General features: G+C 42.1%; 1 protein-coding gene across 1 annotated transcript in view; it reads left to right on the forward strand.

Annotated features, from left to right (window-relative positions):
• The window catches only part of LOC124805532 (O-acyltransferase like protein-like), a 370,573-nt gene that overhangs the window by 113,939 nt on the left and 235,612 nt on the right, over positions 1-21,022 (forward strand). The window contains exon 3 of the mRNA XM_047266101.1: positions 9,716-9,897. Coding sequence (XP_047122057.1) covers positions 9,716-9,897 — 182 coding nt within the window. The remainder of the gene's footprint in view (positions 1-9,715; positions 9,898-21,022) is intronic.

Genomic DNA, 21,022 nt, shown 5'->3' on the forward strand with positions numbered 1-21,022 from the left:
AAAAAAAAATGAAATTTAAAAAAAATTGGATGGATCTTCTGCCAAGTAAGCAGGAGATCCCGGGTTCGGGTCCCGGTCGGGGCACACCTTTTCAACTGTCCCCGTTGATGTATATCAACGCCCGTCAGCAGTGAATGGTGTTGATTTAACTGCAATTTCAGAAATGTTTATAGCTTCATTTCTAAACGACACGTGGAACTATTAAAAAGTGTGCAATAGAAGCTATAGATCATGGATAATAGATAATTATGTGATTTTCATACTACTGTCATTGTGTAATTAAACCAGATTACTCAGTCAATAATGATGTTACTTAACTGTGGCCAACCGTTACAATCATGTTTCAATATTGACGTATTTGAGTGAAGTGAGCATTAAATTCATATTACCGATATATTTCCAATGAGTCTTAAAACTGCACTATAATTAATAAAACACTCACTTTTGCACGTAAAGCTACGCTGAAGCGCTAACGAAACTGTTATAGGCCTGCTTATTCAAATACATAGATATTTAAACAGGCAGAACACGGCGCTGCGGTCGACAACGTTTATATAATACAAAGTGTCTGGCACGGTTGTTAGATCTCTTACTGCTGCCACAATGGCAGACTGTTAAGATTTAACGTGCTATTATAGTCAGCGCACGAGCAACGGGACAATGCATCTCCGAGGTAGTGATGAAGTGCGGATTTCCCGTACGATCATTTCACGAGTAGCGTGAATACCAGGAATACGGTAAAACATCTAATCTCCGACATCGCTGCGGCGGGAAAAAGATATTGCAAGAACGGGAACAACGACCAGTGTAGAGAATCGGGAGCCGAAGTCCCACTCGTGTACCCTTGATGACTGCACGATACAAACCTTTACGCCTTGCCTGGATCCGTCATCACCGACATTGGACTGTTGAGGACTGGGAACATGTTGTCTGGTCGGACGAGTCTCGTTTCAAGTTGTATCGAGCGATTGGACTTAATGGTATGGAGACAACCTCTTGGATCCATGGCCACTGTATACCAGCAGAGGACAGTTCAATCTGATGGATGCTCTGTAATGGTTTGGGACGTGTGCAATTGGAATGATATGGGACCCTTGATACATCTAGATATGACTCTGACTGCTAACACGTTCGTAAGCAACCAGTCAGGTCACCTGTATCCATTCATGCCCAATTTGCATTCCGACGGACTTGGGCAATTCCAGGAGCATACTGCGACACCCCACACGTCTAGAATTGCTGCAGAGTGGCTCCAGGAATACCCTTCTGAGTTTAAACATTTCCTCTTTCTCACCCAACTCTGCAGACATTAGCATTATTGAACATATCTGAGATGCCTTGTAACATTCTGTTCAGAAGAGATCTCCGACCCCTCTTGCTCTTACGGAATTATGGGCAACCCGGCAGGACTCATGGTGTCAGTTTCCTCCAGCAATACTTCAGACATTAATCGAGTCCACGCCACGTCACGTTGCGGCACTTCTGCGTGGTCGTGGGGGCCATACACGATATTAGGCAAGTGTACCAGTTTCTTTGGCTCTTCAGTATATAAGCAATCTACTATGTTTAGGTACATTTCCAAGAAAAAATTTAAATAACCTTCCACGTTTTAGTTATTGAATCATTGTCGAAAATCATAATAACCGATCAAAAGTATCCGAACACATATTAAAGGACATTAACATCTGGTGAGTCCATGTTTCGCTTTTATGACGGCTTGAACGCTGCTGGGGACACTTTCAGTGAGTTGTCTGAATGTCATTGGAAGAAAGGAAGCCCATTATTCGTAAAGAGCAGGAAGTAGAGAAGGTAGTGATGTTGGACGCTGGAGTCTGGAACGAAATCAACGTTCTGACTCATCCGCAAGGGTAATCTATTGGACCGGAACTCAGTACAGGCCAGTCCATTTCAGGAATGTTAGTGTACACAAAACATTGCTGCTTTATGACAAGGTGCGTTGTCATGCTCACACAAACCTCCATCGTCTGCGAAATGTTCCTCTACTTTACGCAGTACACAATGCTGTGAGATGTGTTGTTATCCTTCCGCTGCTAACGTCTTCTCATGCAAAATAAGGGGAACACAATCAAGGCAAGAAAAACACTCCCAGAGCATAGCACCACCTCCTTCTTACTGCGTTACTGGCACTACACATAACGGCAAGTAACATTTTCCAAGCATTCGCCGAAGCCAAATCTTACCATCTGATTGCCAGAGGGTACAATGTGATTCATCGTTCCAAATCACTCGTTTCCAGTCATTCACTATCCAGCCATAGGCCCTTTGTACAACTTCAAGCGTAGCATACCACTGATTTCAGAAATGTGTGGCTTGTGGATACCTGCTCGTTCATTGTACCTCACTCTTTTTAATTCCTTCTACGTAGTTATTGTTCTACTAGTAACTGGACTGCTGCCAGTACTTTGGAACTCGCGAGTGACTCCTTCCGCTGATTTCCCGCTATTTTTTACAACCACCCTCCGCAAGCTCTACGGCCCCCATCCGTCAGTACATGAAATACGCCTGGTCTTGGTTTCACATCAACAGTCCACGTGGGCAGCTATAGAAGGGTTGAAATGTCCGTGATGGAACTGTTACTCCGGCAGCATCCCATGATTATTCCACGTTGCAAATCGCCGTAATCTGCTTACCGATCCATTCTGCTGTTGCTGCTTTCATGCTGGCAACACAATACTGCCTGTCTCCATTTATACTGGTGGCCTCACGTCTCGTGAGGTCTAGTGGTGGATACCCCAATACATGGAGCTATATGGATATTTTTATCGGAATGTGCAATTCAAATCAACTTTATCGCTGATGGAACAGAACCGAGAAATTTTTCACATCTGTTAGCCTTTAAAGAAATATTGAGGAGATTACCAACGTGTATCACGGTGCAAACGCAAAAGAGGAGGAAGCAGACCGTCGCCATAGAGGACTGACATCTTCAGCAAAGCGATGACTGTAGGCCTAAACATACATTGACTCATGTGATCCACCTGTCTGCTTTCTCTCTAAGGAGAGAAACCTTTAGGGTCTTTTGAATGGAACAGGGAGAGACTGAATGTGACGAATACTGTCAGAGAGATATGGTGGAACAGTAAAGAGAAAAGCCACATGTTGACGTTGAAACAATCAGTCCTACCGATATTCACATTTGACTTCAGGTGTAGGTGAGACGAATACGCTAACTGACAAAGTAGCTAGAAATAATAATGAAGATCTCTATTTTGAACCCGCCTTCAAAGAAGGCTACGGTTGCAGTGGAGAGCACTCCAAAGGCAGTAAATTCAATGACAGAGCAACAGAGTGCAACCAAAATATTTAATCGTGTACATAGCGCAAGTAAATTATAGGTAATGGCGACCGCTGCAAGGAATGGAAAGCACATATGGCACAATAAGTATCAGAAATATAAGGTCATAGCATTCAACATCATTGTAAAAAATTCTTAATCATACGTAACAGAGCGTTTGAAGATTTAAATCTCTCATCCTTTATGATTATGTCACGAATGTGATCAAAATGTGAATAATTATTTACATTAAATGCTTACTGAACATTTTAGGCTATCTCATATAATAGTACGCAACATTTTAGGCCACTCCACTAAGAATGTAATGCTTTAATGTTCGGTTACACCGTAAATATTGTTTCTCAAGAATCTCGTTGCTTAAGAACAGTAATTCTCTTCAGGTTCAGAATGAGAAAAGGAAAATTACTCACGACTGCGAGTAACTGTTGTGACTTTCGTTATATACCGATAAAGTCGATATCGATATGGACATCGACCTTAACAAGTCGCGGGATTCAGTGGCGATGTTCTATGTCAAAACAAGACACTTCGCGTCGAGTGGCGCCGCCGTTCGAACAACAGTGTCCTACAAAGACGACCATCCCTGGCCATAGACCAGTTAGTGGTGTCTACAACATACACTGCCGTAAAGAAAAAGAGCACCCTCATGCACAAGACCATTTTATTGCTAAGTGATGTGCCTGATAGTTCGTCATTGCAAGAGAATGTGATAAAAAATTCAGACTAAATGAGATATAACTTTCGCACTGGGGGCTTCCCAACCAGTCGCATCAATACACAGTGTACCCCCTATGGCGGCTAAGTATATGCGTATTCTCGCACTCAACCGGTCGTAAACGTGGGGAATAGCGTCCTACTATATATTGTCCTAAGCACCTTGTACCTTTTGTTGAAATTCGGCAATAGTTCTTCGCAGGCTCTGGACAACGAGTAAGTTTTCGCTTCGCTATGTTTCATTTGTTTCCAATTGCCGATACATCTGCTGTTCTTCCCGGATAGGAGAGTCGTTTGTACTTTCCGTGAAGGGCACGTTGTGTGACAGCATCCGCATGTGGACTTGCGTTGTCCTTCTGAAAAAGTGCATCATCTTCCTGTCGAAGAAATGACAGTAGGACGTGGACAACGACCTGTGCAATATAGTGGGCACTGGTTACTTAATCCTGTAGAAACACCAAATGTGATCGCGAGTTGTAGCTCACACACCATTAACCCTAGGTTGTGGCGTGGTCGAATATATTCTGTAATAGGCCGCCCAACAGGTCTACACCGTACACGTGTCCGTCCACCTCTCGCATACAGACAGAAACAACTGTCATCACTGAAGACGAGTACCATTACACTCTCTGCTGCATTCTTTCCCGACACCAAAGTGGCCTTGCTTGGAGGTCTCGTAGTGTCAGTGGTAGACCCTCCAGAGGCACAAGTGGTCGTAGTCCTGCTTCAAGAAGACGGTTTTCAAAGGTCCTTGATAGCACATCATATGCAACATTTATCCAGATTTTGCCCTCGATGGTGTTCGGCCGGCCACTGCTCTTGTCTCAATGTCTCGATCTTGACATGCATCTGTACTACCTGTGCTTCCAGAATCTGGTTTATGAGTGTGGTCGTGAGGTAAGTTTCTATGGGACCAAACTGCTGAGGTTACCTCTAACGGGGAGAGCCGCGCAGACCCTGGCAAGGTGCCACATACCTCGCGAGACAATTGAGTGTGGGAATGTTCAACAGGTCCCTGTTGTAAGCAAAGACATCATTGAAGTATTGTGACCAGTATGTTCAGCAATCTGTTTATATATCCAATCCAGCTTCCTGAAGGTCCACAAAGCCGAAGTTTTTCAACAGGAGTACGTACTCCTCGGCGGGGCATTCTTGTACCCTAGAACGAATGCTGCCCACATTGTTCACTTCTAAACTTAGTAGAGTTGCTAACTGCACTGTCAAAACAGAGGCTGAAGAGACAGGCCTCCAGAGCACCACTGACCACCTATTACTGTGAAAAAATAATAAATAACACATCAATAACACTGTTACCTATCAGAATGCCCATATTACACTCTGGTACCACAAATCTCAGACGTTGAGTGAGTTCCATTTTGTTCTACAGTGTATCACCTGACTGGAAACTGAAAACTCGTGCCATTTGCCACGGCAAACATCATAATCTTCAAAAGCAATGCAAAAACGTAAGATCTCGACCTACATGCAACGCTTCTCACCAGGCTCATCCAACCTACTCCTATAAATACTAACACAATCTCACCTCTCTTAAACTGTGAAGTCATCGTCTTAAAGCGTACAGTTAATAATCCTCTTCAAAGCAACCACACCCACTAAAATCAATATAATCTTCACCAGTATGCCCAAACCTAAAATACCGACCTACCTGAGGTACATGAGGCGAGGCTCATCGAACCCACTCCCAAAAATAGAAATAAAAACTCCCTTCCCGTAAATCGCGAAGTCATCATCCCCATACGTACAGCTGATAAGTCACTTCCTTCTAACAACTTCCTCTGCCCTCCACATACCTTTGAAGATTCTATCCGTTTCGCAAGGTTAGTTTTCCAGACTATCCATCCAGTTAAATGATCCCACATCCTACAACAAATAGCTTTTGGTACTCAGACAACTCAATGCACCTACTCCCCAGATCATGGTAATATCTATTTCGAGCACACTCGTTTGAACCTAACTTCCAAAGATAGTCCTCACCGAATGAAAATGGCGCAGCGCATGTACAATGGACTACACCAAAACCCACTTCCTCTCCTCCAACATGCACCTACTTAACGAGAGAAAATGAAACCCATGCAATTCCCTAAACAAAACCTCCCTTCACACTCACCATTCCATATGCTTATCTCTGTAACCCCTACATCTCACAGACAATCCTAATCCAATTCTCCGCTTGAAGATACCACTGCCGATCTCAGAAGTAGCTGTTCTTGCCCTTACCATTTCTAAATTACCAACATGAGCACCTCATCTTCATCATTCTCTCTCAATTTAAAATATGTGTCCGAGAAACAGATACACATTGGTACTTCCTGAGCTAATAGTCGCAGTTCCTCCCCATGTTACCTGATCCCATTCATGCCCAGAATAGTACGGAAGCCATCTTAGCAGTGTGATTTATTTCTGCCTTTTCCCCAGTAGCTTCTAAGGATGACTGACATGGGATAGTAGAGAGAGGAAAAGGTAAGGAACTTTCTGGCTCTCTGAAGCAAACATTGACGTCCATACTGTCAATACTACGGCCATCGTTTGATCTTTCAGACAGAACCAAGGTTGTATGTTGTGACAGTTTTGAACACGAAGTGTTTGGCCTATTGTTTGTCGTCTCCAGCTTAGAGTTTTGGGACAGTGACATGGCTACCTGATTAACATTTTCTTGTTTCTTGTTTATTCAATTTTTCGTCACAGTTGCTTATAATGTATAAGTTTGCTTTCATTTTCGAACTATTGCCTGTACCTACATTTAAAATTAGAAAGGTTTTTCTGCTTCTCTTTTTCGATCTGTTGTGTGTACTATCACTCGCGTTCTGCTGCCACGATTGTTCGATTTTAGGCAAACTTGTTTGTATTACCACGGGCTCAGGTTTGTAGCTAAATTTACAGATACTGGTTGTTGTGCTCTGGTCAGATGGGGGTGTCTGGATGCTAACACTGATCTGTGATAAATCTTGAGTTGAATGACTTCACGAACGTAGCTGGCTTTCTGCCCTTAATTGCCTTTTTCATCTCAGATGCATTTTTAACCTTTGCCTTCGGGATATTTTTCTCTTCCTGAAATAGTAGACCTTCGTTAATCCAAACTGGATGAGTTTGGAAGCAAATGACAAACATGGCTTTGGCAGTGCACTGTCTTGTTCTTACTCAGCTGAACTGCATTTTCCGCATATAGCATGAACTTTAAATAATGTGGTGATATGAAGAAAGCGTTGATGGTTACATTGATTGTTAAAGCAGTGCATAGGACCTAACGCGAATAAATCCTGCTATCCTAATGCAATATTCACGCTCGGTTTCGGTAACTGGAAAGTCAGAATAAAAGATGATGTGTCCTCCATACACCATTTATTCTCTTCATAAAATTTGTGATTTCAGGGACACCTTCGCTTTCCCATTACTCTGGAAACGATATACATGATATACCGACAGGTCACAACAGTTCACTGTTCATTGTGTACTCTGCCAGTGATTGGGCAGTTAATGGTTTGTTTACAAGGCAAGCTTTGATCGTCTCGACCAGGACTGTACAGTTACAACACTTCTTGATAGTTCTAAGTTGTCGTGAAAGTCCATCTATAAATTTAATTACGTATAATTTTGACTGTTTATAAATGAACTATTCATACATTTAATTACAATAAAAATATTACTTTTTAAGGGATGTGGTCTGTTACTTAGAATATTTCCTATGATATTCGCTGACGTCCAGGACTAGCCACTCGATCTGTCTTTGCGTTTTGGGTGTTAATGGTACCAAATGGACCACCCGCACCACTGGGACTGTTGGAAATGGATGTTGGCTTCATGGAGGTGCCACTAGCAGCTATAGACTCAAGAGTTTACCCAGACTGAGGTCCACTTGCTAGAGAAAGCGTTATACACATTAGACATGGCAGTTTTTTCAGCTACTTGCACGTCTCAACGGCTATGCATCTCATCGGCGCGCAGCACACCTTGAGATTCCCGCTCCACTGTGACACACAAAGTTCCACCAACAAGCCCCACTAACAGTTACAGAGCACCGCCGCTCACCAGTCCACAGCTAAGGGAACACGTAGCCAGTCCGTGAGGGCTGCTTAGCAGTTAGAACTATCCTGTGGGATTATCGAGATGACCAAGGACGCAGTGGTCATAATCCCCTCCCCCATTTCGCACCCAGTTCAACTCTGATAACAGGGTTGATGCAGCATAGTGTGACGTACCCGTATCTGTCATGCGAGCTCAGTTTGGCTCGGTGCCCAGCCGGGTTAATCACTGCTTCTGTCAGGGGTGTAAGTGTCTATACTAAATTTCATACCCTGTATGCCTCAAATCAAGTTCAAATTTAATACTGTGCTCTTGCTACTATACTCTATATGCACAATGAGCAAATTTAGTTATTTGATATCTTACCTGCTGCTGCTACACTATTTGATCAAAAGTATCCTGACAACTTGATTAATATGACGTAAAAGATCGTGGCGCACTCTACCGCTAATGCTGGAATTCAACATGGTGTTGGCCCAGCCTTCGCCTTGATGACAGCTTCCACTCTCGCAAGCAAACGTTCAGTCAGGTGCTGGAAGGTTTCTTGGGGAATGGTTGCCCATTCTTCATAGAGTGCTGCACGGAGGAGAGGTACCGATGTCGGTCGGTGAGGCCTGGCACGAAGTCGGCGTTCCAAAACATCCAAAAGGTGTTCTGTAGGATTCAGGTCAGGACGCTGTGCAGGCCAGTCCATTACGTTAATGTCGTGCAACCACTCCGCCACAGGCTGTGCATTACGAACAGGTGCTCGATTGTGTTGAAAGATGCAATCGCCATCCCCAAGGGCCACGCAAAACAACAAGGGGCGCAAGCATGAAAAACCATGAAAAACCATGAAAAACACGACCACATCATAACACCACCGCCTCGGAATTTTGCTGTTGGCACACACACGCTCGCAGATGCCATTCACCGGTGCCATCGGATCGCTCCATTGTGTACGGTGATATCATCACTCCACACAACGTTTTCCACTATTCAATCGTCTAGTGTTTACGCTCGTTACACCAAGGGAGATGTCGTTTGGCATTTACCGGCGTCATATGTCGTTTATGAGCAGCCGCTCGATCATGAAATCCAAGTTTTCTCACCTCCCGCCTAACTGCCATAGCACTTGCAATGAATCCTGATGCAGTCTGCAATTTCTCTGCGATGGTCTGTATAGATGTCTGCCTATTACCCATTATGACAGCCTTCAACTGTCGGCGGTCTGTGTAGTCAACAGACGAGGTCGGCTTGTACGCTTTTGTACTGTACGTGTCCCTTCACGCTTCCAATTCACCGTCACATCGGAAACAGTGGACCTAGGGATGTTTACGAGTGTGGAAATCTCACGTACAGACGTATGACGCTAGTGACACCCAATCACCTTACCGCGTTCGAATTCCGTGAGTCCCGCGGAGTGCCCCTTCTGCTCTCTCTCACCATGTCTAATGACTACTGAGGTCGCTAATATGGATTCCCTGGCTGTAGGTGGCAGCACATTGCACCTAATATGAAAATCATATGTGTTTGGGGATACTTTTAACCACATAGTGTATTTTAGTAACAGCCAGCATATGTAGATTTACATTTTTTTGCAAATATAGACAGCTTCAGAAGTTTGTGGTGTGCTAGCTCACACTCGGCACATCATTGTTGCAGTGGTCGACGCGAGTGCCAAGTTGGGCTCCGGAGTGCTGACGAACCCCACGCAGCTGGGAGACTTCGACGAGTGCGTGCTCGCCGCGCGCGGCCGCTACTGCCTGGCCCACGTCACGCTGACCGCGCCAGAAGGGCTGCCGCCCTGTCAGGGGCAATATTGCTCAGCGTGGCACCACATCAGGGTAAGACACGTAGTGGATAACTATACTGAACAGCCAATGGCACTCTGTGTCACTTGTCGGACACCTTGCAGTACTCAGGCAGTTAGCTAGGTAATTCACGCATCCGCCACGCGGCGCTGCAACTCCGTGGCTATTTTTGTCTGTGTGCTCCAATACTGCAGACCACTCGAAGCCATTGCTAGACAAGACTGGACGTTGCCGCTCGCTTTTGCAGCTCAGGGACTACTGATTCCTTTGCGCAGCTACAAACGTATTGGTTGGCTACGCCACGCTACGAATTAATGTGGGACAAACTGCTCAACGAAAGTTTTGGACCAACTTCGCTACTTACAGAGTCCTTGTTCTATGGTCGGAATCATCTTCTGACCAAATGATGAGGGTATGCACAGCCTCGTGTGTCTGCAACAAAGAAATACTTCCCCGCATCCTGAGGAGCGTACATAGTTTTGTTCCATATTCACGACCACATGCATATGGGGTGACGATCATTGAACTAACTATATAAAATGAATTCGTCATAACTACTGAACAGTTTTCGTTATGCGTTACGGCGTTAAAATTGCACTGTTGGCCGCCAGGCATGATGGGAATTAGTATGCGCATACCCACGTGCCTTGCTGTTGTCGGCCATTTGCTCGTGATAATATCACGCCAGAGCGTATAGCGCTTGTGAAGGCCTACTATGAGAGCGATAACAGCCCAGCTGCAGCTCACAGAAGTTTGCGATTGAGTCCTAGTTGAAGACGACCGCTCGAAGTGTGCTAAAAATTAACAATTTTGATTCGCAATTTTGAGAGAACGGGTAGTGTTCGTGATGACAGTGTTGCGAATGTCCGTCGTCAAAATCACCTGAAATCAAGAAGACACGCGCTGTGTTTCAAACCAGCCGCAGGAAATCGATCAGACAAGTTGCATAACAGGTGAGAATCAACCAGGAGACACTGCCACATTTGTTAAGACCTGCATCTCTTCCCATGCAAAATTCAAACCCATCTGCCATTACGACCCATGCCATGGAACACCGGTGGTGTTTCGCCAACACTATTGTTCACAGATTTGACGAACAAAATTTTGATGTTAATATGGTTTGGCTTATCGACGAAGCCCAATTTCATTTGGATGGGTTCGTCAGTAAGCAAAACTGGCGCATTAGCGTGATTGAGAATCCGCATTTCGCGATCGAGAAGTCTCTTCATCCTCAACGGGTGAATGTGTCGTGTGCAGTGTCCAGTCATGGAATAGTCGGTGCGGTATTCCTTGATAGCACGGTAGCTACCGAACGATACGCTAAGGTTTTGGAAGTTGATTTCATCCCCTGTATCTAAAGCGTCCCTGAATTCGACAAGATGTGTTTCACGCAAGACGGAGCCCGACCCCATCGAAGCAGGGGACTGTTTGATGTCCTGGGGTGCACTTTAGGGACAGCACTCTGGCTCTAGGGTACCCAGAGGTCACTGGCATGGGCCTCTGTACTCTCCGGATCCGAATACATGCGACTCCTCTCTGTGGGGCTATATTAAACACAAGATGTACCATTGCTGAGCTGAAAACAGCCATTCAGGAGATCATCGACAGCTTCGATGTTCTGACAGATCAGCGGGTCATGCAGAAGTTCGTTATTCGTCTGCGCCACATCATCGCCAATGACGGCAGCCATGTCATAAGCTAAATCTGAATATCTGTAGTGACGTTTACGTGTTGAATAAAGTGTGTGTGCGACTTAGTTTGTAACTAATTTACAATTTTTGTAATATAATTCAATTCATCCTATCGACAAAGCACAAATCTAGTACCCCTTGTTCACTATCTTCATTACTCACGGTATTTCACCGATTCTTGGGAATCGGCGAAACACCACGAGTAACGAGCACAATGGGCAAGCGGCACTACATTTTTAGTGTGTGGATAGGTTGAAAATTTGGGTCTGCTACAGTAGTCCACGCAATCGCAAACAACCACAGTGTCCGGATGACTCGGTACTCATAGCATCTGCCTTAATAAGAAGAAACCCGGGTTCGATTCTCGGCCTGACACAAGTTTTCAACTTTCTCCATTGATTTCAATCATTTCTCCTTGCGGCCAAGGTCTGAAAATTCTTTGCGTATTAGTGAATAGAGTCCTGAGATCTGTCCTCGAAATTAATTCCCAAAACTGTTCAATAATGCTTTCCAGAGAATTTACACAACGAATACGAAGTGCAAGTTTGCGAAATGGGTTTTTAATAGGGTAGGATGTGAGAGATCTGTGACTCAGGAAGTATTCTGAAATGTGGGTCAGTCTTTGTATCGGTTTTAGGGAAAACTGTTGCCGTTGGCACGGGGAATCATGTTGTACAACAACTTCATCTCAGAAAAGGGAGAGAAACGACCTGATAGCGTTGGCGTTTTCGGCGACCAAATATGGGGTTTCCCAGCAGGAATGATCAATATACAGGTATATGATAGGAAGCAGCACTGGAAGAAAAATATCTCATAAACATGGGCTCTAAAATGCATACCTTAACAACTATGAGTGCTTCTTCATGTTCGGTATTATGAAACAGATCTCTTGTATTGAAAGTTTTTGCTTTCCATACTTTGGAAATAGATGGTGTGAACCAAAAATGAAAAAAAAATCCAAAACATATAGGCTCTAGAGTACATACCTTAAGAGCTATGAGCACCTTTTCGCTAGAAGAGATGTCTTCCACATTATCGAAGATGAACAAGTGCACATATCTCTCAAGGTATACATTTTAGAACCCGTGTATAGTAGATTTTTTCCACTTCGAATGATCATTACCGACAGATTAGTGAATATTGACCGTTACTGCTGGGATGCGCCGTATATTGTTTGCATTCCGGATGAACGATCGTTAAATAGACGCCACATTTCGATGGAACTGGGCGCTGCCTTACATATATATTGGTGGATTAATCAGTTAATCAGTTACAATTTCATTTGAACGACTCTTTTACCAAAATGACGTCGTACGAGTCAGGTTGCTGGATACATGTAAATGTTTAGTGTTAAGATTAATGAACATGTTCATGCAACTGTAGTTAAAAACTAGATTTTCTTTTACAGGCTACCTGTTTTTGAATAGAAATTACTACGTGAAACAGAAGAAATGATTTTAGGTTGTATTTAAAACTGACTTTGCTCCTGTTCCGCATTTTATGTTATTCGGCAAATGATCAAAGAAATTTTTTACAATAATTGAAGTTCTTTCTGAGCCCCTGCACCTTTAATGAAGGGCAAGGAAGGTAATTTTTCCCTATGTTGCTGTGGGTGTGAACATCATTGTGGTGAATTATTTATGAAGAATTTCATTAGCCAATATATGTATTATGATGGTGTAGTTAAAATGCCTAACTGTGGGGAATGGAACCCACATAACGACAGCGGTTTGTAGAACACAATCAGTGGCTTCAGTCGAAAATGACCATTATACTTGAAGTGGAAGCTCTGGGGAACTGTCAATGTATTGCAAAAGTCATGTGAAAATACTGTAAAAAGTTTCTCAGTAGATGAAAGGAGAGTATACTCCGTATGATTTATCGTCTTAACTTTTACATTTTGTCCATTTTTAGGACTGATTTTCCTAAATATAACGGTGTCCTTCCGTTAATATTTCTATAAAAACTTTATAAAAGTGGAAGACAGTAATATAACTACTCGCTTCCCACGCCACGATTCCCGGATTCGACTCCCGGTGGGGTCAGGGTATTTCTCTGCCTCGTGATGACTGGATGTTGTGTGATGTCCTCAGGTTAGTGAGGTTTAAGTAGTTCTAAGTTCTAAGGGACTGATGACCATAGATTTTAAGTCCCATAGTGCTCCGAGCCATTTGATATAACTATTGATAATGGTCCACATGTTTACTTCGACACACTGTATTACAGCAGAATAAGGTACTGCAAAAACTGAGCATTATAGTAAAAACCTATGAAGAATTGCACGTGGGAAGACCTGTAATAGGAATACATGCCGAGCTGCGCTTCGTACACACTATCTCTAGTACTCTGCAGCCAAAGCTCTGCTTAGAAACTTTCTGTGTGATTATAAATGTATACCGGCAAGGCAACTAAGCCCTGAACCTTGCCTTTCACGGATAGTACTCTTACTGTCTAAGTTACCCATGCACGGCCCACGTACTGCCCTCATAGCTTCACTCCTGCAACTAAGTCTCCTCTACTTAACGAACTGTACAGAATCGCTCCTGCATACCGTGCTAGACTACCATTACTGGAAGGACGACGTCGCGACCGGTAGGTTAGTGAGTTATGTCCGGACAATTCAGTCGGTAAGAGCATTGCCGATGAAAGACAAGAATTCGAGTTATAGTACAAGTTCAAAAACTGGTTTTAGTGTACCAGGAAATTTCTGTACAGCGTCCACTCTACTTCATAGTGATTACAGTCTGTAAATTGCTGTCTACCTTTAGGTACCGCTACGGGTGAGTAACAATATTCACTAACTTATGGGTCTTGCCGCTGTAATTTAATCTCTACCGTCAAAATGGTGAAACTTTCAGAGTACTCGTCGTTTTCACACTTGCCATGAGTGGCTTAACTGTTACAATCCGTCGCTGTCGTAGCAAAAGGAAAATTTACCCGGTTACGAATTATGACGTTCAGCCATCGTGGGTCTTATCTGAACACAAGCTGCAAAGAAAAATCCATCTTTCGTTAGAAACAATAATGTTGTTAGGAACTTATTTTCCTTCAAAATTCTGCCGAAACTCACTTCTTGTTGTGTCCGTCTGACAATTGCTTCTGAATAAAGAGAAGACAAAATACTCGTACAAAAAATTTTATCTCTAACGATTAGTGTCGCCATTTCACAAGTTCAAAGTTCGTGGTAAGTAACATTTTGAAACTTTTAACAAGAACGTGCGCAACGGTGAACGGGACAGATAGTAAAGCGAAAGAACGTAGAATGGACAAGGTAAGTCCTCTCTGTACTCCAAGAAATTAGGGAAGACGTGTACGACTGTCCTACGAATGTTACACGAACAGAATTGATGCTTATCGCTGAAGAGCATAATGTATGGAATAGTTTGCAGGTGGTCTTTACTCGGTAGGGGATGTCATTGGAAGTACGTAAATATTAATCATCCAACTGGCTCTATGGATTAAGCCATGAATACGCAGGGCGAGATTTTTATTTTGAGAGAGCAAAATATCTCTTTCGTATGAATAAAAAACGGAAAAAGATGTATTAAATTGTTTGTAAAAAATGCTATCCGGCGATGTTGGCCCAAGAGGTGGGACGTGGGCTAACTTTCAAACATTAAACAGTAACATCCAATTTTTATTGTAGATTCGGATTTTGCGAGATAAAATACGTGACGATTGTATCTAACATTTCGTATTGTCACGATAGATGGCACTATAAACAACAAATGGCGCAACCATGTTCCGAAATGGCATTATCTCGAAATAATTGCATTGGATCAAAACGTGTTTGGGGAAACAACTCTGTCTCTTGCAGTTTTCTCTCTTCTGAAACAGTCATTCGTTCATTCATTCATTCATTATTTGACTTCATCCCACTGAATGACCGTCGTCCCTCATTTGTTAAATACTTTCCTTCATAACCTGACAGCTTTATTACTTACAATGCAGGCTATTATGATGGAAAAGAGAAATGAAATGATGTTTACATTGATGGATAAAGTGGCAGGACTGTAACCCTATCCACTCAACATTTTCCAGACAATGTGCGATGACGCTCATCTTATTTCGGGTTATTCGGCAGTTCTTCACCGAGGAAACTGTACAGCAGCGAAATAGGAATCGTCGAACAGTTGTTGGAGAGAATAATGAAACTGCGATATGAGCTCCAGTGATTCATAACCCCCACATTAGCACTTGTCAATTAAGTCATCAGTTGAGAGTTAGTTGTACTACTGTTCACCGAATTTCGAAACGTAGAAAATATTATCCGTTTCTCATTTCCCTCCTTCAGGAACTTCATGGCAATTATCCCCGGACAGAGCAACATTTTGCCAGTGCTTTCTTTTTTTATAATGCCCTGCTTCTTATGTTCTCGTATCGTCTATTACGACTTATTTTGTTATAATACAGCAAATTTCCTACACTGCGTCCATTCATTGTTTCCTAAATAGGCGTTTAGTTTATCGGAAATATCTGTTCTGATATCAAGGGCATATTGTCATCCTGAATTATGATTTGCATTGTTTCCTTCCCTGCTTCTACGCTGCACAAGTTTAATACAAGCGAAGAAAGCTAATATCGCTCCTATACGCCCTTTTTCTTTAACCTGAGGTCTTCTGTCTTGGTCTATCATTCTCGATTTTTCATCTTACTTGTTGTGTATGTTGTATATTCACCATAACGCCTACCTGTTTGCCCCAGGATTACAAATATCGTGCACCACTTAACGTTATTTTTAGAGAGACAAATCCTGTGAAATTAGGTCGATTTTCTTAAATCTCTAATTCAGTTGTTGGCGCTTCCTGTCTACTGACTTCAACGTTCCCAAAGCCTAGCTGATAATCATCTAACACAGGTTTTCCCAAACTGTCCATGAAGCATTGATGTTCTGCTGAAAGTGAGTATGTGCTCCACGAAACCCTATTAAGAATATACTGATTTTTTAAACATTTTAAAATTTGTAATGATATCAGTCTTACAAGATAAAATTTAAAATTGACGTAATTACTGAATAAAACTAGTTGTCCTCATTTTTCAAAATTTTATTAATTTTATTAACCTTAAATAAACAAGGTGTTCCATCAGTGTACCAGGATTCTCAAAGTGTTCCGTCATAGGAAAAGTCTTGGAACATCTGATCCAACAGATGCTCAGATTCATTTTCTGTAGTTTTGTATGTCATTCTAGCCAGCAATTGCAGAGCAATAGATGTCATCTGATTGTATGGCAGTTCTTGTATTTATCTGCTCTTCCTATCTTCGAGATTACGTGGGTGGTATTGTTCCTACAGTCTGATTGTATGTCTCCACAGACACAGATGTTACACAGTAACTTAAATAATCTTTTGGTTGCATTCATCTCTTTTTTCTATACCACCCGTCTTCATCGATTGCAAGTCTCTCAAACCTCTGAACATTTTAACTATAATGCCAGATCTTCTATATTCTCCAAATAGATACGTATCTCTTCCAACTTTCCACTCTCTCTCTCTCCCCTCCGTTTTCCAAAAACTATTTAAACATTTCTCTTTACTGGATCTGCCTTTTCAATGAGCATTTTTGTTAAGTTTGGTTCACATATTTCCTGCAGCCATTTCGCTTTCAGTTCCTTGTATGGACAATTACCGCGACAAGTGTATTCAATTTTTTAACATAGTTATTGTGTCTAGTTACGGAATGGCTGAACTGCAGTAGTGAACAGGTATTATCGATTACATAGCTATTGCGAACACAAACTCTACTTTAATAATGCCATCGTACATGACAAATGCTAAGTGCCCAGCTAGGTAATTTGTGATAAAAAGTGAATGAGTGACACTCGTATGGTCTGCCAATGAATTTCAGATGGTTCAAATGGCTCTGAGCACTATGGGACTCAACTGCTGAGGTCATTAGTCCCCTAGAACTTAGAACTAGTTAAACCTAACTAACCTAAGGACATCACAAACATCCATGCCCGAGGCAGGATTCGAACCTGCGACCGTAGCGGTCTTGCGGTTCCAGACTGCCGCGCCTTTAACCGCACGGCCACTTCGGCCGGCAATGAATTTCAGTGAGGAGTATATTTTTGTGAAACAAGATCGCCCGAAAATAAAACTGCTGGATGAGTGGTTCAAACTGTGTATCTAAAAGTGGGACAAAATATACCGCTGAAGTTAAAAGCGACTAACTGAAATCATGCGACCAGTGATTCCGTAGTTTAAGTTCGTACATTGTTACCCAACCACGCAGTTTATACACGGAAGCTGAAAATCTTCTCATAAGAAGAACTTTGATTTTGCTCTTCTTTAAAGTAAAATAAACCTTATTATATCCACATTCCTGGAAAGGGTTCTCAGTTTAAGTGGTCTTCATTGTAGTGCTCTTATTTTATACTCAAATTGTCCTGACCGAATAGTACATAAAGACGTCTGCTGCATAATGACGTATGTTGTACATTCCAGCGATGGCGCGTCAATTAAATTGGGAATGAAATTACCTCAGCTATGACAGTGAGGAAACGCCTGTCTAAAATTTGCATAATGGTAATTTTTCACTTGTTTCGGAGACAAGAAATTAAGACGATGTTTTCCTCTAAGGTTGTGGCGTTAACATCCATCTCATTACTGTTTATGTATGCGGTTAACCTACTTCTAGCACTCCTTCATTAGTACCAAGTCTGACGTCTTTGGCTGCTACCCAGTTCCGTGTAACATTTTTTGTTCGCGCCGCGCCGGCGGAGTAATTTAGATTACCCGGTATCCTATCCCCGTTTGAGCAGTACCGAAGAACGTAATCTGTTTGTCTTCGAGGGACATATTACATTTCCTAATGGCACTCAGATAAGTCTTATGGCATTCCCCCGATAGTTGAAATGACCTTGAGAGTGTGCTCGTTTGCCTGTTGACTAAAGCGAAGATTTAACAGATCGTGGTTTTCCCGTCAATACAAACTCTCTGGGGTAGCCTTACCTGAGTTGCGAATGTGCAGTTGCTGAAAGATATATGACACCAACAGAAGCTGATGGCTTCGTGTTTCGGGATTTAGAGTAGCGTTAGAGAAGCGTAAAGAAGAATCACTAAGATATACGTCAATTGCATCACAATATATTTTATCGCGTAGCAGTAGATGCTAAACATACATTTCTGCATATTGTTAACCAGCGACGGAATGCCCAATTTCAAGTACTTCAATAGGAAACGTGACAAAAAATATGCGAGAATTTCGGAGAAATAAATATGCTGCATGGATATGAAAAGTTACATGTGAAGCTAATAATTACCCAATTGAGAAATACAACAGAGGTGTAATGTCGGAAAGAAATATTGGTTCTCAGTTACGATAAGTTTTTATTCGCATACAACCTTCAGAAGAATGACAGGTTTAATAAAGACACATCATTCAGTTCATTGTTTAGTCTGAAGTTTCTCACTGCGAAGACAAACCACAGTTTCCGGATATTACGAAGACGAGAGGTATTACGATGAGACAGTGGAGGGAAAGGCCCAGTAAGAATACTGTGTCAGTAATGAAACCCAACATAGGAATACATTATGGCCGTAGATCATCAGCCTCCATTTCAAAATTATAATTTGAGAATACTATTACAGAATACATTAAACTTTTAGATTCTTAATACAGAGACCACGAAAAATAGAAATTTTTCTACCCTCATGTTTTCAGAGCAAGAACGTAGCCAGGATTTTGTCAAAATGTGGGTTCATTTTGTTAAAGAAGACACTAAAAAGGCTCACGTTTTTCATTTTATGCTGAAAACACACATGTTTATTTATTAATTTTATGTACACACTTTGCTATCAGGAGGCCTTCATATAAATAGTATTTGATCTATAAAATTAAGCAAGAGAGGCTTTTCTTAGAAAAGTATAACACGTATCGAAATATGCAATTGAATTTTCCATTATTTGGGAATATTATTGCTTCACTATATGGGCAAACGAATTAAAATTCGAATCTAATGTACTGCCTCTTTGCCAACAAAACACAGATCAGCTTCCTCATGTAAGATTTGCTGCTGCTGAGCAGAAGAGTCTCAACGCTGGGTTTAATAAGTTTCAAAGTTAAATTGATTCAAATCTCTTTTGAGAATAGCTATATTTCTCCTGTTACAAACTTAAATTTAAATTTACGACTTATCTGCAACCAATTCATAATGTTTTCAGCACATCCCAAATTCTTCAGTTTTCTTAAGTGATAATTTTTTTAAAAAGTTATTATTTCAGCGCTCAACTTGAAACTATGGCAACAAAATTTATTTATAAAACAGAACGGAGTATACAAATACTATGAGCTACGGTTCTGGGTCCTTGACACTGATTCCCGCATTGATTTCAGCCAGACTTCTAATGTATTACTCCGTGAACAGGCTTCTCAAGGTCCAACAGCACCGACCAACCACTCTGACATCCTCAGCCGAAAGGCACCACCGATTGCAGATGTGGAGGGACATGTAGTCAGCACACACCTCTCTCTGCCGTTGTTATTTTCCGTAACCGGAGCCGCTACTTCTCAAACAAGTAGCTCCACAATTGGCCTCACAGGGTCTGAGTGCACCCCACATGCCAACAGCGCTCTGTAGAACCGGACGGTCAACCGCCCAGGTGCTAGCCAGGCTCGATAGCGCTTAATTTTGGTAATCTGAGGGGAACCAGTATTACCACTTTGACAAGACCTTTGGCCTTCTAATGTATGCGATTTCACTAATGAGTTTGTATTTATCCATGATAATATGGTTATACTGCCTTTGAAACTCCTCTCCAATGTACAACAAACGTTGCCGTTTATATGTCTTATTCGTAATGTCCTTGGAATAGTGAATCCTACCATCACAACTCTCACGTATTTATAAATAAACTTTTATATGATATTTATTTAAAAATATATTAGTCTTGTGACGGTTGGACTTACTATCCGGATACTCTTTTATATGATGTTTATTTAGAAATACATTAGTCTTGTGTCGGTTGGACTTACTGTCCTGAGGGTACTAAGAATAAGACATTTAAAGTAGAACATAGTTCTTTAGTAAAACTTGAAGAAATCATATGTAGACATTCCGCAAGTGAATCTTCTTTGTGCACAGACACCCAGGACAAAGTAACGACCACTGACAGCCTTCCAATATATATATGGTTTTTAGTGCCAGGACTCTCCAAAGAGGTGATCGGCTCGTCTTCGATGTAGATCTTTTCATTTAAGCACAGAGGTTACATCTTTAATTGGAATTGGGATCAGTAAGGAAGGAAAGGTACTGGCTATGGCTAATAGCAAGGGACCAACCACGGAATATTTTCTAACCTGAAGATGGGAAACCATAGAAAATCTTTTTCAGTGATTCTGGCGGATGGATTCTGTTGTGGACTGACAAGACAGCCAGTCCACAGTGACGGGAACCGAAAGGCACGCGTTTAACTCACGCAGGCTGGCGTGAGGTCTGAAACAGGATACGTAATGAATGCTATAAAG

The sequence above is a fragment of the Schistocerca piceifrons genome, chromosome 7 (assembly GCF_021461385.2).
Source record: "Schistocerca piceifrons isolate TAMUIC-IGC-003096 chromosome 7, iqSchPice1.1, whole genome shotgun sequence".
Taxonomy (NCBI): Eukaryota; Metazoa; Arthropoda; class Insecta; order Orthoptera; family Acrididae; genus Schistocerca; species Schistocerca piceifrons.